The sequence below is a fragment of the Hyla sarda genome, chromosome 10 (assembly GCF_029499605.1).
Source record: "Hyla sarda isolate aHylSar1 chromosome 10, aHylSar1.hap1, whole genome shotgun sequence".
In the NCBI taxonomy this organism is placed as follows: Eukaryota; Metazoa; Chordata; class Amphibia; order Anura; family Hylidae; genus Hyla; species Hyla sarda.
In genome coordinates this window covers 2,779,774-2,803,648 of record NC_079198.1, presented here as the reverse complement: position 1 = coordinate 2,803,648, position 23,875 = coordinate 2,779,774, and the positions used below count along the sequence as shown (strand labels likewise).

Here is a 23,875-nt window from a genome sequence, read left to right as displayed (position 1 = left end):
CTCGTAAAATCTACAGCCGGACCCCGAGCAAATCTCCAAAATGTATTTAGGGTAGAGTGCACTTACTTATCTGAAGAAAGGGGGCGCACTCAGTGACCACCAGTAGAGCCTCCAGACCTATGACCTTCAGTCTCTTCAGGTTACCTGAAGGTTTTCACTCCCCCCCCCCCCCCCCCCTGCTTTTTTCCCTCTCACTTTTTTCTCTTCATTTCTTTATCCCCTATACTCCCCCTTTCCCCTTCTTTCCTCCTTTCTTTTTCCCCACTTCCTTTTCCTTCTTCCTTCCCTCCCCTTTTTCTCCTTCTTTCTTTCCTTCCCTCTTCTCCCTTTTTCATTTCTTCCTACTTTTCTTTCCTTCCTTTTTCTGGTTCCTTCCTTTCTTCTTCTTTCCTCCCTCCCTCCTTCCTTCCTTTATTCTTCTCCTTCCTTCCTTACTTACCCTTCTTTCTTACTTCTTTCCCTCTCTTCCTCCCCCTTTCCCTCACCTTTTCTCTTTCTTTCTTTCTACCCTTTCTACTCTCCCCCATACTCTTCCTTCCTAATCATCTTTCTTCTCCCCTTCCTTTCACTCTTCTTTTCCTCCTTCCTTCCTTCTTCTCCTTTCCCTCCTCCTTCCTTTTCTCCTCCCCTCTTTTATTTCTTTATTCCTTTCTTCATCTCCTTACTTTTCCCTCCTAACTTCCTTGTTCCTCCTTTCTTCATCTCCCCCCCCCCTTCCTTTTTCCTTCCCTCTTTCTCCTTCCCTCTTTTTTAGACTTTTGCTTCTTCATTGATTTCAGTCATTTTGTTTGCAGTGATGTGTCTGGACCTGCGGCTCCATTAAATGGGCACTCTCATTAAAACTAATTTTTGCTATTGCACTCCTTATGGTAAATGAAAAATATTTCTAATATACTTTGGTTAAAAAAAATGAATTTTCCTATATTTTATTTGTGCTTAAAAAAGCTCAAGAGCACATTTTCCCCCATCTCATACACAGACTTTGGACCAAAGCCCAAACCCAGGAAGTGCAGCCTGGAGTGCTGAGGGGAGGGGGGGGGGGGTGTCCAGCCAACAGCATATGGCAGTTAAGTGTGAGAGGAGCTATGATTGGATGAGGCTGGACACCCCCCCTCAGCACTCCAGGCTGCACTTTCTGTGTTTGGACTTCGGTCCTAAGTCTGTTTATAATATGGGGAAAATGTGCTCTTGAGCTTTTTTAAGCACAAATAAAATATAGAAAACTACATTTCTTTTAACCAAAGTATATTAGAAATATTTTTTATTTACCGTAAGGAGTGCAAGAGCAAAAATAAATTTTAATGAGAGTTACCCTTTAAGTCTTCAGAGCTGTCATTCCCTCCTCCCTCATCACCCTGTAGTGTGTTATACTGAGTATTTCCCTTGCTATATGAATTTATCGCCTGTTTTCCTCCCTTACACAGGTTAATGTCTTGTTGATTTTACTTGCTCCTTAATATAATGTGGCCGGGCGGCCCAGATGCCAGACTGCTCCAGAACCGCCAATTACACCCTCACAGATGGCGGCATTCGTGGTGCTAGAGAAAATAACATGTTGAGGGGCTAGAAGTGGAATACTTCTTGCGCTGTCAGTACATCGCACGTCACATAAGTAATTATATGTTTACCCGATGCTGCGCTGCGTCTTGTCAGGGTTACCTTTAATTGGCGTATTCATTATTCCAGGCCTGGAAGTGCCGGCGTGGGCAGGAGCGCAGCCGGATTATCCAGCCTTTACAATAATCCGATATTTTCCTGGTTACTGTGCCCCCTCCCCCCCTTTATCTATTACTACTCTTCAAAGAAACTTTTCTGAGCGTACGAGGACACCAGGCGATAAAACAGCCATTTTCACAGCTCATAAAGTCTCCGTGGAGCTCTCTCCATTATAGTGGCCGGTGTAATTCCAATAAAGCGGGATCCTTTATGTTTATTGGGTTCTGACTGTGACCGTTCTATGTCCTGTACGTAAGAGCGTTCCGCTCGGCTGACATCATTAACCGCTCTCGTTCTTGTCTTTTGCAGGCTCCCCGAGGTGCGAATCTCCGACAACGGGCCGTACGAGTGTCACGTTGGGATATATGACCGGGCCACGCGGGAGAAGGTGGTGCTCGCTTCCGACAACGTATTCCTCAATGTCATGTGTGAGTATCTATCATGGTGCCCTCCGCCCCCATCATAATGTGCTCAGAATAAATAGCTGTGCACAGGGCGCGTCCCAGACAATCAATTGTAGCCAAAGGCTTGTATGTTCCGTATGGAGAGTGTGTGCGCCGCTCCTCGCTAATTAAAACCGAGGTAATATCACCGCCGTACGATTATCACTCCGGAGACGTCTCAAAGTTGCAGCTTTATTGCCCCCCGGCTCTATGGATGACTTTGGTTAAAGAGAATGTATCACCTAATTTCTTTTCACTAATTAAAACCAGATATTGATACATATAATTTCCTCCTTATCTACCTTTATTTTCTGATTTGTACATTTTTTATTTCATTACGAGGGCGGCCATCTTGGCTGAGCTGCCAAAAGCATCTACAGCTGTGGTCTCAAACTGTGGCCCTCTAGACGTTGCAAAACTTCAACTCCCAGCATGCCCGGACATCCAACGGCTGTCCGGGCATGCTGGGAGTTGAAGTTTTGCAACATCTGGAGGGCCACAGTTTGAGACCGCTGATCTAATATGTTTTACAACTGCGGAAAGAAGGACCATGAGAACTTGTAGTCTGGAGCTGACTCATGGACTTTTATATGAGTTTTGTGGGCATGCCCTGTGACCTGTGCAGAGAGGAGTTGAAGAAGATGGTCCGTGACAATCAGCAATTGACTTTAATGGGAGAATATAATGGGCATGCTTTATGACCCGCGTAGAGGTCACTGCAAGGTAATGAAAGAGATCTATGACCATCACTTGTTGACTTCTGTGGGAGAGTGTAATTGGCGTGCTGTCTGACCTTTGTAGAGGTCACTGTTAGGTTCTATGGGATAGTGTTGTGGGCATGCTCTGTAGACTGTGGAGAGGTCATTGTAAAAAGAGAATAGTAGGGGAACTGTGTCCATCACATGTTGACTTCAATGTAAAAGTCATACGGTCATGCTCTGTGACCTGTGCGGAGGTCATTGTACAGGGAGGGGAAAGGAGGTACATGGGCCATCACCTGTTGATTTCTATGGGAAAGGTCACAGCAAGGGTGAAAAGAAGGTGGGCTGATACTGTCACCTGTTGACTTTTATGGGAGAGTGTTTTGGGTATCTTGTGTGACCTGGGATCATTACTTACTGACTTCTGTGGGAGAGTTTTGTGGGTATGCTCTGTAAACTTTGCTAAGGTATTTTGTGAAGTGGGGGAGGAAGTGAGATGTAAACATCAACTTTAGTGAATGGCACCCTCTGCAGTGGGTACAGATCAGGCACATAAGGATTATGATCGAGGAGATCAGGATTGGGTTGTGCCACCTTCTGCAGTGGGTACAGATCAGACACATAAGGACTATAATCTGGGAGATCAGGATTGGGTTGTGCCACCCTCTGCAGTGGGTACAGATCAGACACATAAGGACTATAATCTAGGAGATCAGCATTGGGTTATGCCACCCTCTGCAGTGGGTACAGATCAGACACATAAGGACTATGATCTAGGAGATCAGTATTGGGTTGTGCCACCTTCTGCAGTGGGTACAGATCGGACACTCTAGGACTATGATCTAGGAGATCAGTATTGTGTTGTGCCACCCTCTGCATTGGGTACAGATCAGGATTGGGTTGTGCCACCCTCTGCAGTGGGTACAGATCAGACACATAAGGACTATAATCTAGGAGATCACCATTGGGTTATGCCACCCTCTGCAGTGGGTACAGATCAGACACATAAGGACTATGATCTAGGAGATCAGTATTGCGTTGTGCCACCCTCTGCATTGGGTACAGATCGGAAACTCTAGGACTATGATCTAGGAGATCAGTATTTGGTTGTGCCACCCTCTGCACTGGGTACAGATCGGACACTCTAGGACTGTGATGTAGGAGATCAGTATTGGGTTGTGCCACCCTCTGCAGTGGGTACAGATTGGACACTATAGGACTATGATCTAGGAGATCAGTATTGGGTTGTGCCACCCTCTGCAGTGGATACAGATTGGACACTATAGGACTATGATCTAGGAGATCAGTATTGGGTTGTGCCACCCTCTGCAGTGGGTACAGATTGGACACTATAGGACTATGATCTAGGAGATCAGTATTGGGTTGTGCCACCCTCTGCAGTGGGTACAGATCGGACACTCTAGGACTATGATCTAGGAGATCAGTATTGGGTTGTGCCACCTTCTGCAGTGGGTACAGATCGGACACTCTAGGACTATGATGTAGGAGATCAGTATTGGGTTGTGCCACCCTCTGCAGTGGGTACAGATCGGACACTCTAGGACTATGATCTAGGAGATCAGTATTGGGTTGTGCCACCTTCTGCAGTGGGTACAGATCGGACACTCTAGGACTATGATGTAGGAGATCAGTATTGGGGGTTGTGCCACCCTCTGCAGTGGGTACAGATCGGACACTCTAGGACTATGATCTAGGAGATCAGTATTGGGTTGTGCCACCTTCTGCAGTGGGTACAGATCGGACACTCTAGGACTATGATGTAGGAGATCAGTATTGGATTGTGCCACCCTCTGCAGTGGGTACAGATTGGACACTCTATGACTATGTAGGACACCATGAAGGAGATGCCTCCCAAGGATTTGAAGGTTATGGGCATCCGTCCTTCCTCCCACACAGGTAGAGCTGCCAACACGTCAGATCATCTGCACCCGGGCCGGGGAGAGGAGCAGATGCTGGGATTATTTTTACACCTCCGTCTTGATGGCGCTTGGCACGCTATAGGGAGGCTGCGGAGCTGACACATGGAGGATCTGATAGCTGGAGGGGATGGGTGAGAGGCAGCGGCTGACATGGCAGAGGCGCCCGGATACCAGAGGGTACCGCATCCAGCAGGCGCTAATCACACTTTCTATGTTAACTCCTTCCAGGCTTTGTAGAGATATCCCCGGTGAGGCTGGTGTGCCCACATGGTCCCTGCGGTACAATACCTGAGAGACCATCACTGCTGATAACCGCATGTATTCCTCCCCATTCTGGTGATCTCTATAACCGCATGTATTCCTCCCTGTTCTGGTGATCTCTATAACTGCATGTATTCCTCCCTGTTCTGGTGATCTCTATAACCGCATGTATTCCTCCCCATTCTGGTGATCTCTATAACCGCATGTATTCCTCCCTGTTCTGGTGATCTCTATAACTGCATGTATTCCTCCCCGTTCTGGTGATCTCAATAACCGCATGTATTTCCTCCTCTTTCTGGTGATCTCTATAACTGCATCTATTCCTCCCCGTTCTGTTGATCTCTATAACCGCATGTATTCCTCCCCGTTCTGGTGATCTCTATAACCGCATGTTATTCCTCCCCGTTCTGGTGATCTCTATAACCGCATGTATTTCCTCCCTGTTCTGGTGATCTCTATAACCGCATGTTATTCCTCCCTGTTCTGGTGATCTCTATAACCGCATGTTATTCCTCCCCGTTCTGGTGATCTCTATAACCGCATGTATTCCTCCCCGTTCTGGTGATCTCTATAGCCGCATGTATTTCCTCCCTGTTCTGGTGATCTCTATAACCGCATGTTATTCCTCCCTGTTCTGGTGATCTCTATAACCGCATGTTATTCCTCCCCGTTCTGGTGATCTCTATAGCCGCATGTATTTCCTCCCTGTTCTGGTGATCTCTATAACCGCATGTTATTCCTCCCTGTTCTGGTGATCTCTATAACCGCATGTTATTCCTCCCCGTTCTGGTGATCTCTATAACCGCATGTATTCCTCCCCGTTCTGGTGATCTCTATAGCCGCAGGTATTTCCTCCCTGTTCTGGTGATCTCTATAACCGCATGTTATTCCTCCCCGTTCTGGTGATCTCTATAACCTCATGTTATTCCTCCCCGTTCTGGTGATCTCTATAACCTCATGTTATTCCTCCCCGTTCTGGTGATCTCTATAACCGCATGTATTCCTCCCCGTTCTGGTGATCTCTGTGGCCGGACACCTGATGTTATCTCCCGGTCCGACCTTCAAGAAGATTGATTGTCGCAAAACAGAGTATTCTCCGAGACAAATGCACTAATAAAAGGCGACTATCACATGTAACTCTCCTGCCCACAAGAGCAGCGCCCTCCTCTCCTGAAATCCTCTGTGCTGCTGGGGGCTCTGCTCTTATGTAACACTCAGTCTGTAACCTCCCACGTGATCAGCACACTCCTCTCCTGAAATCCTCTGCGCTGCTGTGTGGCCTGCTCAGGGCTGGGGAAGGATTTTTGCCAACCTAGGCAAAAGCTAATTTGGGGTGACACACTGTAACAAACCTCCTCATGTAATCTCCTTACTACTGGGGTGACACACTGTAACAAACCCCCTCCTCATGTAATCTCCTTACTACTGAGGTGACACACTGTAACAAACCCCCTCCTCATGTAATCTCCTTACTACTGGGGTGACACACTGTAACAAACCCCCTCCTCATGTAATCTCCTTACTACTGAGGTGACACACTGTAACAAACCCCCTCCTCATGTAATCTCTTTACTACTGGGGTGACACACTGTAACAAACCTCCTCCTCATGTAATCTCCTTACTACTCCGGAGACACACTGTAACAAACCTCCTCATGTAATCTCCATACTACTGGGGGTACACACTGTAACAAACTCCCTCCTCATGTAATCTCCTTACTACTGGGGTGACACACTGTAACAAACCTCCTCCTCCTTCCCTCTGCACTGCTGTGCTTCCCACTCCACTATATATCTCTTAGCCTGGTCAGCACTCTCTATTCCTGAAACCTGTCTGGTGTGTTATGTAACAATTAGTCTGTTACGCCGTGCTTCCCTCTGTGCTGCTGTGCTTCCCTCTGTGCTGCTGTGCTTCCCTCTATGCTGCTGTTCTTCCCTCTATGCTGCTGTTCTTCCCTTTATGCTGCCGTGCTTCCCTCTGTGCTGCCGTGCTTCCCTCTGCGCTACCGTGCTTCCCTCTGCGCTGCCGTGCTTCCCTCTGCGCTGCCGTGCTTCCCTCTGCGCTGCCGTGCTTCCCTCTGCGCTGCTGTGCTTCCCTCTGCGCTGCTGTGCTTCCCTCTGCGCTGCTGTGCTTCCCTCTGCGCTGCTGTGCTTCCCTCTGCGCTGCTGTGCTTCCCTCTGCGCTGCTGTGCTTCCCTCTGCGCTGCTGTGCTTCCCTCTGTGCTGCTGTGCTTCCCTCTCCACTATATATCTCTTAGCCTGGTCAGCACTCTCTATTCCTGAAACCTGTCTGGTCTGTTATGTAACAATTAGTCTGTTACGCCGTGCTTCCCTCTGCGCTGCTGTGCTTCCCTCTGCGCTGCTGTACTTCCCTCTGTGCTGCTGTGCTTCCCTCTGTGCTGCTGTGCTTCCCTCTGCGCTGCTGTGCTTCCCTCTGCGCTGCTGTGCTTCCCTCTGTGCTGCTGTGCTTCCCTCTGTGCTGCTGTGCTTCCCTCTGTGCTGCTGTGCTTCCCTCTGCGCTGCTGTGCTTCCCTCTGCGCTGCTGTGCTTCCCCCTCCACTATGTATCTCTTAGCCTGGTCAGCACACTCTATTCCTGAAATCCTCTGTGCTGCAGTGGCCATTCCACCGATCGATGTGCTCGTCCATAGCTGCCATTTGGAAATAGATGTAATAACGTGTCGAGGCGAAGGACGCTGTATTAGAATTGGCGGGGGAGTCTTTAGCCGCGCCGTCCTTCGCCTCAGGCTTCGCTCCAATATGTTTATCGCTTTAATCTGTTGACAATGCAATAACTCAATGATTTTTCAGGCCAACATTTTGATGCCGCAATTAAGATGTGATGATGGCTGCAGCCATGACTGCTCGGCCGCGATGGTCGCCCGCGCCTCGCTCCTACCGATACCTTCCATTCCATTTAACTTCCTTCTAGATGACTTTGTGAGAAAATCCTGACAAGAAATCAATCACGGAATTAGAAGTTGCATCTGGTGTAGTGATTAGCGCCGAGCCGGCTCTGCACTGACTACAGATGACTCCACTCCGCAGTCAGGGCCCTGAACGGCGGGGACCCCGAGGTGCTGGCGGCGGGGACGTCTCCATCTTGTATCGCTGCCTTCCATCTGGAGTAGAGCGCGGCTCGTGGACACGGTATGCGGCCATAAATAATTCAGTGTCCTAGTTGGCTGCCGGAATAGTTTATAGATGAAAGGACAAAGAAATCGCAGCAGAAGTGTCACTTACAAATGTACCCACCTTCTTCTTGGTTTCAGGGCATTGACAGCACAGATACATTGTAACAAACCCTCTGTGTGAGCAGGACTAGACGAAGAGGGTTAGGCTTGGAGTACGGGCCCCTTAGTGGTCATTATGGATCAATGATCTTCAAACTGTGGCCCTACAGCTGTTGCAAAACTACAACTCCCAGCATGCCCGGACAGCCAACGGCTGTCCGGGCATGCTGGGAGATGTAGTTTTGCAACAGCTGTAGTGCCATAGTTTGGAGACCACTGCGCCGCTCAGCGCACCTCAGCGGCTCTGTTATCAGTGTTCCCGGTTGTTTTGTCCCTTAAAGGGGTACTCCGGTGAATTATTTTTATTTTTTTAATCAACTGGTGCCAGAAGGTTAAACAGATTTGTAAATTACTTCTATTAAAAAATCTTAATCCTTCCTGTACTTATTAGCTGCTGAATACTACAGCGGAAATTATTTTCTTTTTCAAAACACAGAGCTCTCTGCTGACATCACGAGCACAGTGCTCTCTCCTGACATCTCTGTCCATTTTATGAACTGTCCAGAGCAGCATATGTTTGCTATGGGGATTTCCTTTTACCCTGGACAGTTCCTAAAAATGGACAGAGATGTCAGCAAAGAGCACTGTGCTCGTAATTCAGCAGAAAGCTCTGTGTTTCAAACGGAAAAGAATTTCCTCTGTAGTATTCAGCAGCTAATAAGTACATGAAGGATTAAGATTTTTTAATAGAAGTAATTTACAAATCTGTTTAACTTTCTGGCACCAGTTGATTTAAAAAAAAAAAGTTTTTCACCGGAGTACCCCTTTAATATCACAACATTTACCTAGAACCTCTACAGTTTTCTGATATACTATGATCTTTTCTCTGGATCAGCTTGCTATCCTCTAACCTCCGTGTGTGTTATTTAAAGGGGTACTCCCGTGGAAAACTCTATTATTTTTTTTTTTTTTTTTTTTTTAAATCAACTGGTGCCAGAAAGTTAAACAGATTTGTAAATTACTTCTCTAAAAAAAATCTTAATCCTTCCAGTACCTATGAGCTGCTGAATACTACAGTGGAAATGGTTTTCTTTTTGGAACACAGAGCTCTCTGCTGACATCATGACCACAGTGCTCTCTGCTGACACCTCTGTCCATTTTAAGAACGGTCCAGAGTAGGAGAAAATCCCCATAGCAAACATAAGCTGCTCTGGACAGTTCCTAAAAGGGACAGAGATGTCAGCAGAGAGCACTGTGCTCATGATGTCAGCAGAGAGCTCTGTGTTCCAAAAAGAAAATAATTTCCTCTGTAGTATTCAGCAGCTAATAAGTACTGGAAGGGTTAAGATTTTTTAATAGAAGTCATTTACAAATCTGTTTAACTTTCTGACACCAATTGATTTAAAAAAAAAAAAAAAAAAGTTTTCCACAGGAGTACCCCTTTAATGCCTTGTTGTAGTCTAGTTATTCTTAGTTTATTTATTTTTTTTCTTGTTTTTATATCTCATTGTTTCTGTATCTCAGTCTTTCTCTTTTTTCTGGATGTCGTAGTTAAAGGGGTTCAATGGATCTCCGGGCCGGCAGCTGAGGTGTCCGGAACACGGAAGCTTGCAGCTTCCGCATTTGTGACATCATGCCACGCCCCCTCCATTCATGTTTAGGGAGGGTGCATGACGGCTAGTACAGAGCCATCATGCCTCCTCCCATAGACTTGAATGGAGGGGGCGTGGTGGCCTGCATCGCCAGTTGAGTTCACTCCGTGCCCCGAATGGCAGGAATGCTGGCCCGGAGATCGCGGGGGTCCCCAGCGGCGGGACCCCCGCGACCTAACATCTTATCCCCTATCCTTTGAATAGGGGATAAGATGTGTGCAGCGGAGTACTCCTTTAATCTTGTCTCTGGATCTTTTCATTGCTCTTGTTTTCTCTTAGTTGCTCTTGATTCTGTGTCTTATAGTTGCTCTTGATTCTGTGTCTTATAGTTGTTCTTGTTTCTGTGTCTTATAGTTGCTCTTGCTTCTGTGTCTTATAGTTGTTCTTGCTTCTGGATCTCTTAGTTGCTCTTGTTTCTGTGTCTTATAGTTGTTCTTGTTTCTGTGTCTTATAGTTGCTCTTGTTTCTGTGTCTTATAGTTGTTCTTGCTTCTGGATCTCTTAGGTGCTCTTGTTTCTGTGTCTTATAGTTGTTCTTGTTTCTGTATTTCTTAGTTGCTCTTGATTCTGTGTCTTATAGTTGCTCTTGATTCTGTGTCTTATAGTTGCTCTTGTTTCTGTGTCTTATAGTTGCTCTTGTTTCTGTGTCTTATAGTTGCTCTTGTTTCTGTGTCTTATAGTTGTTCTTGTTTCTGTATCTCTTAGTTGCTCTTGTTTCTGTGACTTATAGTTCTTGCTTCTGGATCTCTTAGGTGCTCTTGTTTCTGTGTCTTATAGTTGTTCTTGTTTCTGTATTTCTTAGTTGTTCTTGTTTCTGTATTTCTTAGTTGCTCTTGTTTCTGTGTCTTATAGTTGCTCTTGTTTCTGTATCTCTTAGTTGCTCTTGTTTCTGTGTCTTATAGTTGTTCTTGTTTCTGTATCTCTTAGTTGCTCTTGTTTCTGTGTCTTATAGTTGTTCTTGTTTCTGTATTTCTTAGTTGTTCTTGTTTCTGTATTTCTTAGTTGCTCTTGTTTCTGTGTCTTATAGTTGCTCTTGTTTCTGTATCTCTTAGTTGCTCTTGTTTCTGTGTCTTATAGTTGTTCTTGTTTCTGTATCTCTTAGTTGCTCTTGTTTCTGTGTCTTATAGTTGCTCTTGTTTCGGGATCTCTTATTTGCTCTTGTTTCTGTAACTCATATTTGCTCTAGTTTTTGTATCTTAGGTGATCTTGTTTCTGTATCTCGTAGTTGTGCTTGTTGCTGTATCTCATATTTTCTCTTGTTCCTGTATCTCGTAGGTTCTATTTTTTCTGTACTTCTTAGGTGCTCTTGTTTTTGTCTCTTAATTGCTCTTGTTGCTGTATCTTGTACCTTTTCTTTTTCCTGTATCTCTTAGTTGTTCTTATTTTTGTATCTTAGTTGCTTTTGTTTCTAGATCTCTTAGTTGCTCTTGTTTCTGTATCTCAGTTGTTTTTGTTTGTGTATTTCTTAGTTGCTCTTGTTTCTGTATCTCTATCTCGTTGTTGCTCTTGTTGCTGTTTCTCTTAGTTGCTCTTTTTGTATCTTGCAGTTTCTTTTGTTTCTGTATCTTGTAGTTGCTCTTGTTTTTGTATCTTGTAGTTGCTCTTGTTTTTGTATCTCTTGGTTGCTCTTGTTTCCTCAACTTCATCTTGTTGCATGTGCCCCTTAGTTCAATTCAGCCTTTCTGTCTGGGTCCAAGAGTCCTCCTTTTTTTTTTTGCGTTAGAGTAGGTTTGCAGGTCAGGGCTTTTATTAGGAATATTGCAGGGACAGTGCAGGTCAATGGTGCCTGGTGTTAGGGATACATTTAGGGTAAGATTTAGGGATGGTGAGTATATGTTTTGTTTATTTCTTTAACATCTATCTGCTTCAATTCCTGACCACCATCATTATCTGTTCCCATCATCATTTGTTTTAAGTCATTTATTGTCTGATGCCTTACTACGTTAAAACCTACTCTTAGGACCCCCTCTTTGAGAAGACCACCTCTTTATCCAGACCAAATTTCAGCCTATTGCATAGTGGCTATTTCCTTTGAGAAGACCACCCCCATAGAAAACATGTATTTGCAATTTTGGGTAGTCTACTTTAAGAGGTTTCACTGTATAAATTATACATTGTGGCTCTACTGTAAGTCCTATGGGTATCTGAGTACTGGGAGGCAATGGGCTATAGGGCTATAAGTAATGTCACCAATCGGTCTTGTTCGCATTGATCAGTCTGAATAAGCAGAAAAGTGAAAATGTCACCGGTTCTGAAGGACGTGGAGTAGATATTACTATGGATTGTAGGTTCTGTGCACAGTGCGGGGTGTCAATGCTCCTGGTTATGGATCCAGTAGAGGAGCGATCTGCTGTTATATACTGTGTGTCGCCTGCTGAAGAGGACATGCAGTATTATGGCCGGGGTTAGAACAGAGACTTATCCAAGAAACTTTAGGAAAATTACAGGAATTGTTCAGCACCTTGGACAGCAGGATCTCTGCACAGTGTCAGGAACGTTCTCGTCTCCATACAGAGGACGGGCACAGACATTATATTTCTCATAACTAAGGTTCGTTACAATGTATTTAGGCTATAGAACGGTCTGGATACATTGTACTGATACATTTCTGCTCATTAATAGGAGAGAGTTTTGCTGCTGCTGTATAAAGAGCTGTTTTATCATCCACTTCAGCTCCTGACCGCCCTCGTTTTTTGGTTCCTCTTTGCTATAGACTTGTGTCCTTCCTAATCCCCCCCCCTCCCCTCCATACCTGCAGTGGTTACCATTCCCGCTCCTCCTATCCGCCATCTTGTGAGTTACCGTAATGATGAGCAGAGTCTTAATATTCCTCTGCACTTCTCTCAGTGACACCTAGGGGGAAGCACCGACTGTCAATCAGATCTGTTGTGTTTAATCGCAGAACATTGTGACCTTGCTGCTCGGTATCAGACGATTTTTGTTTCCTTTTATAAAAGCTTTTTTTATTCGTGGGAAGCGGCAGATTTTTTTTCCCTGTTGTTGTTTCAATCTGATTCCAATTCCAATTAATGCATTTTTATTAAACACCAAAGAACTTAATTAACGCTGTAAAGCAATTTGTCGTTTGCAACGGCGATCATGTGACTCATTAACATTTAACTGAAAATATAATTTACATGGAAATTCGTGGCACATTGGAATTGTGCCGCTGCATGCCGTGACTTTTCCTGAAATCTGTTAGAATTCTGGCTTTAAAGGCGTTAAAAAATAAATAAATACTATTTTATCACAGTCTTTCTCTTGTTTCTGTATCTCCTAGTTGCTCTTGTTTTTGTATTTCATAGTTGCTCTTGTTTTTGAATCTGTTGCTTTTGTTGCTGTATTTTATAGTTGCTCTTGTTTCTGTATCTCGTAGTTACTCTTGATTTTGTATATTAGTTGCTCTTGTTGCTGTATCTCGTAGTTGCTCTTGTTGCTGTATCTCGTAGTTGCTCTTGTTTCTGTATCTCATAGTTGCTCTTGTTTCTTTAGCTTGTTGCTCTTGTTGTTGTATCTTGTAGTTGCTCTTGTTGTTGTATATTGTAGTTGCTCTTGTTGTTGTATCTTGTAGTTGCTCTTGTTTCTGTATCTTGTAGTTGCTCTTGTTTCTGTATCTCGTAGTTGCTCTTGTTTCTGTATCCCGCAGTTGCCCTTGTTTCTTTAGTTTTTAGTTGCTCTTGTTTCTGTATCTCGTAGTTGCCCTTGTTTCTTTGGCTTGTAGTTGCTCTTGTTGCTGTAGCTTGTAGTTGCTCTTGTTGCTGTATCTTGTAGTTGCTCTTGTTTCTGTATCTCATAGTTGCTCTTGTTTCTTTAGCTTGTAGTTGCTCTTGTTGCTGTATCTTGTAGTTGCTCTTGTTTCTGTATCTCGTAGTTGCGCTTGTTTCTTTAGCTTGTAGTTGCTCTTGTTTCTGTATCTCGTAGTTTCCCTTGTTTCTTTAGCTTGTAGTTGCTCTTGTTTCTGTATCTCGTAGTTGCCCTTGTTTCTTTAGCTTGTAGTTGCTCTTGTTGCTGTAGCTTGTAGTTGCTCTTGTTGCTGTAGCTTGTAGTTGCTCTTGTTTCTGTATCTCGTAGTTGCTCTTGTTTCTTTAGCTTGTAGTTGCTCTTGTTTCTGTATCTCGTAGTTGCCCTTGTTTCTTTAGTTTGTAGTTGCTCTTGTTTCTTTAGCTTGTAGTTGCCCTTGTTTCTGTATCTCGTAGTTGCCCTTGTTTCTTTAGCTTGTAGTTGCTCTTGTTGCTGTAGCTTGTAGTTGCTCTTGTTGCTGTAGCTTGTAGTTGCTCTTGTTTCTGTATCTCATAGTTGCTCTTGTTTCTTTAGCTTGTAGTTTCTCTTGTTGCTGTATCTTGTAGTTGCTCTTGTTTCTGTATCTCGTAGTTTCCCTTGTTTCTTTAGCTTGTAGTTGCTCTTGTTTCTGTATCTCATAGTTGCCCTTGTTTCTTTAGCTTGTAGTTGCTCTTGTTGCTGTAGCTTGTAGTTGCTCTTTTTGCTGTAGCTTGTAGTTGCTCTTGTTGCTGTAGCTTGTAGTTGCTCTTGTTTCTTTATCTTGTAGTTGCTCTTGTTTCTGTATCTCGTAGTTGCTCTTGTTTCTTTAGCTTGTAGTTGCTCTTGTTTCTGTAGCTCGTAGTTGCCCTTGTTTCTTTAGCTTGTAGTTGCTCTTGTTTCTGTATCTCGTAGTTGCTCTTGTTTCTTTAGCTTGTAGTTGCTCTTGTTTCTGTATCTCGTAGTTGCTCTTGTTTCTTTAGCTTGTAGTTGCTCTTGTTTCTGTATCTCATAGTTGCTCTTGTTTCTTTAGCTTGTAGTTTCTCTTGTTGCTGTATCTTGTAGTTGCTCTTGTTTCTGTATCTCGTAGTTTCCCTTGTTTCTTTATCTTGTAGTTGCTCTTGTTTCTGTATCTCGTAGTTGCTCTTGTTTCTTTAGCTTGTAGTTGCTCTTGTTTCTGTAGCTCGTAGTTGCCCTTGTTTCTTTAGCTTGTAGTTGCTCTTGTTTCTGTATCTCGTAGTTGCTCTTGTTTCTTTAGCTTGTAGTTGCTCTTGTTTCTGTATCTCGTAGTTGCTCTTGTTTCTTTAGCTTGTAGTTGCTCTTGTTTCTGTATCTCGTAGTTGCCCTTGTTTCTTTAGTTTGTAGTTGCTCTAGTTTCTTTAGCTTGTAGTTGCCCTTGTTTCTGTATCTCGTAGTTGCCCTTGTTTCTTTAGCTTGTAGTTGCTCTTGTTTCTGTATCTCGTAGTTGCTCTTGACCAAATACCACTGCTAAGGGTTGTAGTTTTGAAACCGCTGGAGTTGCCCTGTTTGGGAAAAACTACTAGATACTCTGCTCTGAGCTAAACAGCCTTGACTCCTGCACTGATACATTGTAACAAACTATCAGGAAAGGAAAGAAATATCTGTTGCTGATGGATTTAGCTCATAGTTGATTAGATACAGATGATAAGAAACCCCTCCACTGCATAGTAAATGTCTCCTGTGTCTGTAGGGACTGTTATACCGCTCTCCTCAGACCCTGAAGGGAATACAGAGCCACATCTGCTGTAATTGTTGCTTTCTTTTCATGAATCAGAAGGCTCAGGATGAAAAGAGCTATAGATCCATTACAGCAGTGTTTCCCAACCAGTGTGCCTCCAGCTGTAGCCTTAGGCTGTCCGGACATGTGGGGAGTTGTCATTTTGAAACAGCTGGAGGCACCCTGGTTGGAAATACTGCCTTACAGATAGGCTGGAATTGGGGTTTTTGCATTCTGTTCATGAACCAGGAGGCTCAGGAGGAGCAGAGCTGCAGTTGTCTTCTAGTTGGAATTATGGTGGGTGTTAGAAAATTGAACCAAGATTAGTAGATAATCATAAGATGCATAATCATCATCATCATCATCAATATCATCATTATCATCAATCATCATAATGAATCATCATAATCAATATCATTAATATCATAATCATCATAGTCATTCATCATTAATATCATCAATCATCATCATAATAAACCGTCATCACCAATATCATCATCAATCACCATCAGTCATCATCATCATCCTCAATCTACATCAATCATCATATTCATCAATATTATCAATCATCATCATCATCAATCATCATTATCATCACTATAATTATCATCATCAATCATCATTATCACCATCAATATCATCATTACCATCAATATCATCATTATCATCAATCATCATAACGAATCATCATAATCAATATCATTAATATCATAATCATCATAGTCATTCATCATTAATATCATCAATCATCATCATAATAAACCGTAATCACCAATATCATTATCAATCAACATCAATCATCATATTCATCAATATTATCAATCATTATCATCATCAATCATCATTATCATCATCAATCACCATCAGTCATCATCAATCAACATCAATCATCATATTCATCAATATTATCAATCATCATCATCAATATCATCATCATCAATATCATCATCATCATTATCATCATCATCATCAATCATCAATATCATCATCATCATCAATATCATCATTATCATCAATATAATTATCATCATCAATCATCATTGCTTTATCTGTTACTGGGGTCTCCTGGCAGTTTTTCAGCAAGTCATAAAGCGTATATAAGATTTTTCGGAGCCCCGGGGTCCTTGACATTTTTCTGGAATCTTTTGTTGGTCAAGTAAAGTGTTCAGGAAGTGATTGCGGTGGAGGAAGTTAATATAAGATGGACCGAGGGAGATCACAATGAGCAGAATGGCCGGCAGCATCCATCATATCTGACACATGAGGAGCGACGCTTATTGCTTATTTTATCTCTTTCTTGCCCGGTTCTCGGGGCTTCTTGTTACAAGTTGAGAAGCTTCGGATCGTCAGCCGGCGCCTCCTTGTACCGCTTACCGCTCGGGTTATACAAGTTTAATAACTTTTCCATCATTCTGAACGGCAGAATGTCAGAAAGATGAATCAGGAATCCTCTCCGGAGCCATCAGAGCGGCCGCAATCCCTAATACCTGATAACTGGGATGAGAGGGGAGATCTGCAGGATCCCAGAGCAAATATTACCATGCGGGTATCTAATATACAGAGCAAATATTACCAGGAGTATATACCATGCGGGTATCTAATATACAGAGCAAATAATACCAGGAGTATATAACATGCGGGTATCTAATATACAGAGCAAATATTACCAGGAGTATATACCATGCGGGTATCTAATATACAGAGCAAATATTACCAGGAGTATATATCATGCGGATATCTAATATACAGAGCAAATATTACCAGGAGTATATACCATGCGGATATCTAATATACAGAGCAAATATTACAAGGAGTATATACCATGCGGGTATCTAATATACAGAGCAAATAATACCAGGAGTATATAACATGCGGGTATCTAATATACAGAGCAAATAATACAAGGCGTATATAACATGCGGGATATCTAATATACAGAGCAAATATTACAAGGAGTATACACCATGCGGGTATCGAATATACAGAGCAAATATTACCAGGAGTATATACCATGCGGATATCTAATATACAGAGCAAATATTACCAGGGGTATATACCATGCGGGTATCTAATATACAGAGCAAATAATACAAGGCGTATATACCATGCGGGATATCTAATATACAGAGCAAATATTACCAGGAGTATATACCATGCGGGTATCTAATATACAGAGCAAATATTACCAGGAGTATATACCATGCGGATATCTAATATACAGAGCAAATAATACCAGGAGTATATATCATGCGGATATCTAATATACAGAGCAAATAATACCAGGAGTATACACCATGCGGGTATCTAATATACAGAGCAAATATTACCAGGAGTATATACCATGCGGGTATCTAATATACAGAGCAAATATTACCAGGAGTATATAACATGCGGGATATCTAATATACAGAGCAAATATTACCAGGAGTATATACCATGCGGGTATCTAATATACAGAGCAAATATTACCAGGAGTATATAACATGCGGGATATCTAATATACAGAGCAAATAATACCAGGAGTATATAACATGCGGGTATCTAATATACAGAGCAAATATTACCAGGAGTATATAACATGCGGGATATCTAATATACAGAGCAAATATTACCAGGAGTATATACCATGCGGGTATCTAATATACAGAGCAAATAATACAAGGCATATATAACATGCGGGATATCTAATATACAGAGCAAATAATACAAGGCATATATAACATGCAGGATATCTAATATACAGAGCAAATATTACCAGGAGTATACACCATGCGGGTATCTAATATACAGAGCAAATATTACCAGGAGTATATAACATGCGGATATCTAATATACAGAGCAAATAATACAAGGCATATATATCATGCGGATATCTAATATACAGAGCAAATAATACCAGGAGTATATATCATGCGGATATCTAATATACAGAGCAAATAATACAAGGCATATATAACATGCGGGATATCTAATATACAGAGCAAATAATACCAGGAGTATATACCATGGGGATATCTAATATACAGAGCAAATAATACCAGGAGTATATATCATGCGGATATCTAATATACAGAGCAAATAATACCAGGAGTATATAACATGCGGGATATCTAATATACAGAGCAAATATTACCAGGAGTATATACCATGCGGGTATCTAATATACAGAGCAAATAATACAAGGCATATATAACATACGGGATATCTAATATACAGAGAAAATAATACCAGGAGTATATAACATGCAACATATCTAATATACAGAGCAAATATTGCCAGGAGTATATACCATGCAAGATATCTAATATATAGAGCAAATATTACAAGGCGTATATAACATGCGGGATATCTAATATACAGAGCAAATATTACCAGAAGTATATACCATGCAGGATGTCTAATATACAGAGAAAATAATACCAGGAGTATATACCATGCTGGATATCTAATATACAGAGAAAATATTACCAGGAGTATATAACATGCGGATATCTAATATACAGAGCAAATAATACAAGGCATATATATCATGCGGATATCTAATATACAGAGCAAATAATACCAGGAGTATATATCATGCGGATATCTAATATACAGAGCAAATAATACAAGGCATATATAACATGCGGGATATCTAATATACAGAGCAAATAATACCAGGAGTATATACCATGGGGATATCTAATATACAGAGCAAATAATACCAGGAGTATATATCATGCGGATATCTAATATACAGAGCAAATAATACCAGGAGTATATAACATGCGGGATATCTAATATACAGAGCAAATATTACCAGGAGTATATACCATGCGGGTATCTAATATACAGAGCAAATAATACAAGGCATATATAACATACGGGATATCTAATATACAGAGAAAATAATACCAGGAGTATATAACATGCAACATATCTAATATACAGAGCAAATATTGCCAGGAGTATATACCATGCAAGATATCTAATATATAGAGCAAATATTACAAGGCGTATATAACATGCGGGATATCTAATATACAGAGCAAATATTACCAGGAGTATATAACATGCGGATGTCTAATATACAGAGAAAATAATACCAGGAGTATATACCATGCTGGATATCTAATATACAGAGAAAATAATACCAGGAGTATATACCATGCAGCATATCTAATATACAGAGAAAATAATACCAGGAGTATATACCATGCGGGTATCTAATATACAGAGCAAGTATTACCAGGAGTATATACCATGCGGGATATCTAATATACAGAGCAAATATTACCAGGAGTATATAACATGCTGAATATCTAATATACAGAGAAAATAATACCAGGAGTATACACCATGCGGGTATCTAATATACAGAGCAAGTATTACCAGGAGTATATGCCATGCGGGTATCTAATATACAGAGCAAATAATACCAGGAGTATATATCATGCGGATATCTAATATACAGAGCAAATATTACCAGGGGTATATACCATGCGGGATATCTAATATACAGAGAAAAATAATACCAGGAGTATATACCATGTGGCATATCTAATATACAGAGCAAATATATAAAGACCTGAACCAGATCATGTGTATAAGATCAATGCACAACCATGGGTAGAACTGATCCCTGTATATCTCCTGTACACCTCACCCTCCTACAGAGATCAGGTATATACAACTTATATGTAAAATTACTTATCCTGTACTGATCCTGAGTTATATCCTGTATTATACTCCAGAGCTGTACTCACTATTCTGCTGGTGAGGTCACTGTGTACATACATTACATTACTTATCCTGTACTGATCCCGAGTTATATCCTGTATTATACCCCAGAGCTGTACTCACTATTCTGCTGGTGAGGTCACTGTGTATAAACATTACATTACTTATCCTGTACTGATCCTGAGTTATATCCTGTATTATACTCCAGAGCTGTACTCACTATTCTGCTGGTGAGGTCACTGTGTACATACATTACATTACTTATCCTGTACTGATCCCGAGTTATATCCTGTATTATACCCCAGAGCTGTACTCACTATTCTGCTGGTGAGGTCACTGTGTACATACATTACATTACTTATCCTGTACTGATCCTGAGTTATATCCTGTATTATACTCCAGAGCTGTACTCACTATTCTGCTGGTGGGGTCACTGTGTACATACATTACATTACTTATCCTGTACTGATCCTGAGTTATATCCTGTATTATACTCCAGATCTGTACTCACTATTCTGCTGGTGAGGTCACTGTGTACATACATTACATTACTTATCCTGTACTGATCCTGAGTTATATCCTGTATTATACTCCAGAGCTGTACTCACTATTCTGCTGGTGAGGTCACTGTGTACATACATTACATTACTGTTCCTGTACTGATCCTGAGTTATATCCTGTATTATACTCCAGAGCTGTACTCACTATTCTGCTGGTGAGATCACTGTGTACATACATTACATTACTTATCCTGTACTGATCCTGAATTATATCCTGTATTATAATCCAGAGCGGCACTCACTATTCTGCTGGTGAGGTCACTGTGTACATACATTACATTACTTATCCTGTACTGATCCTGAGTTATATCCTGTATTATACCCCAGAGCTGTACTCACTATTCTGCTGGTGAGATCACTGTGTACATACATTACATTACTTATCCTGCACTGATCCTGAGTTATATCCTGTATTATACTCCAGAGTTGTACTCACTATTCTGCTGGTGAGGTCACTGTGTACATACATTACATTACTTATCCTGTACTGATCCTGAGTTATATCCTGTATTATACCCCAGAGCTGTACTCACTATTCTGCTGGTGAGATCACTGTGTACATACATTACATTACTTATCCTGCACTGATCCTGAGTTATATCCTGTATTATACTCCAGAGTTGTACTCACTATTCTGCTGGTGAGGTCACTGTGTACATACATTACATTACTTATCCTGTACTGATCCTGAGTTATATCCTGTATTATACTCCAGAGCTGTACTCACTATTCTGCTGGTGAGGTCACTGTGTACATACATTACATTACTTATCCTGTACTGATCCTGAGTTATATCCTGTATTATACTCCAGAGCTGCACTCACTATTCTGCTGGTGAGATCACTGTGTACATACATTACATTACTTATCCTGTACTGATCCTGAGTTATATCCTGTATTATACCCCAGAGCTGTACTCACTATTCTGCTGGTGAGGTCACTGTGTACATACATTACATTACTTATCCTGTACTGATCCTGAGTTATATCCTGTATTATACCCCAGAGCTGCACTCACTATTCTGCTGGTGAGGTCACTGTGTACATACATTACATTACTGATCCTGTACTGATCCTGAGTTATATCCTGTATTATACTCCAGAGCTGTACTCACTATTCTGCTGGTGAGATCACTGTGTACATACATTACATTACTTATCCTGTACTGATCCTGAGTTATATCCTGTATTATACTCCAGAGCTGTACTCACTATTCTGCTGGTGAGGTCACTGTGTATATACATTACATTACTTATCCTGTACTGATCCTTAGTTATATCCTGTATTATACCCCAGAGCTGTACTCACTATTCTGCTGGTGAGGTCACTGTGTACATACATTACATTACTGATCCTGTACTGATCCTGAGTTATATCCTGTATTATACTCCAGAGCTGTACTCACTATTCTGCTGGTGAGATCACTGTGTACATACATTACTTATCCTGTACTGATCCTGAGTTATATCCTGTATTATACTCCAGAGCTGTACTCACTATTCTGCTGGTGAGATCACTGTGTACATACATTACATTACTTATCCTGTACTGATCCTGAGTTATATCCTGTATTATACTCCAGAGCTGTACTCACTATTCTGCTGGTGAGGTCACTGTGTACATACATTACATTACTTATCCTGTACTGATCCTGAGTTATATCCTGTATTATACCCCAGAGCTGCACTCACTATTCTGCCGTCACCTCTGGCAGTATTATCAATCAGTTTCCGTATGATTTATCACAGACTGATACACTGTAACGACACTCTTCTCCCATCACTGGTCACCTCTGGCTCTCGCAGTAGAGGGGGGGAGGGTAAATGGATATTAAATAACCTTGTGAAGTGATTTTTACCTCGGTCGCTATAATTCAGCTGATTAAAATCTTGTGGCGCCTCCTGAGCGTTTAGCGTTGACTGAACATATGTCTGTCTGGCAGCGGCCGCGGCGCAGGTGCTTTCACTCTCAGGTTCTGGCAACTTACAGAGGATGGGATGGAAATGTGAGCTGGAAACCACAGCGGCGACTTCTTACCGGACACTATCCCCAGAATACAGAGCGCAGGAAGTCGCTGCTTACGTGGGACGCGCCATTTTGTTAAAGGTTACGTTTTTAGTTTTTTCCTTTTGTCATATTTCTAATGTCTTAGACGTTTGCATGAAATTATCCTGATGCATACCGCCCCCCCCCCCCCCCCCCCTCGCTGTCTTATTCAGGGTAACATAGTAGAATATTCAGTTTGGCGCATTTTTAGCTCCTATGTGCGACACTTTATACCGACAACTGTAGCTATGAAGCAATTCCTAATATGGCGCCATTTTTGTACAAAAGCCATAGACTTTGGCGTCTTGTTACTATGGTGTTTTCCAACCAGTATACCTCGAGCTGTTGCAAAACTACAACTCCCAGCATGCCCGGACAGCCAACGGCTGTCCAGGCATGCTGGGAGTTGTAGTTTTGCAACAGCTGGAGGTCCACAATTTGAAGACGACTGGTATAGAGCATGCTGGGAGTTGTAGTTTTGCAACAGCTGGAGGTCCACAATTTCAAGACCACTGGTACAGGGCATGCTGGGAGTTGTAGTTTTGTAACAGCTGGAGGTCCGCAATTTGAAGATGACTGGTATAAAGCATGCTGGGAGTTGTAGTTTTGCAACAGCTGGAGATCCACAATTTGAAGATGACTGGTATAAAGCATGCTGGGAGTTGTAGTTTTGCCATAGCTGGAGGTCCACAATTTGAAGATTACTGGTATAGGGCATGCTGGGAGTTGTAGTTTTGTAACAGCTGGAGGTCCACAGTTTGAAGACCACTGGTATAAAGCATGCTGGGAGTTGTAGTTTTGCAACAGCTGGTTGGAAAACACTGCTAGGGACGTCAGTGCGACTGAACCGATCGCACAATTGTGCTATTTATTGGTGGGAAATCTGCAGTTTTATTTATTTTTCCAACTTTAGGCTAAGTTTCCACTTTGGTTTTTTTCTGGCAGTTTTTGAGCCAAAGTCAGAAGTGGATCCATAAGGGAGGAGAAGTGTAATTCCTTCCTTTATATGTCCTTTACCTTCTGAATACACTTTTGGCTTTGGCACAAAAATTGCAACGGCAGATATCCGAAAACTGCCAGAAAAAGAACCAAGTGTTTTATTTTACTACTT

At 42.0% G+C, this 23,875-nt stretch overlaps 1 protein-coding gene across 8 annotated transcripts in view; it reads left to right on the top strand.

Moving 5' to 3' along the window:
* IGSF21 (immunoglobin superfamily member 21) overlaps positions 1-23,875 on the top strand; it is a 443,107-nt gene that overhangs the window by 239,830 nt on the left and 179,402 nt on the right. For all 8 annotated transcript variants that reach the window (XM_056544295.1, XM_056544294.1, XM_056544297.1 and 5 more), the window contains one exon: positions 2,026-2,144. In XM_056544295.1, the coding sequence (XP_056400270.1) occupies positions 2,026-2,144 (119 nt within the window). The remainder of the gene's footprint in view (positions 1-2,025; positions 2,145-23,875) is intronic.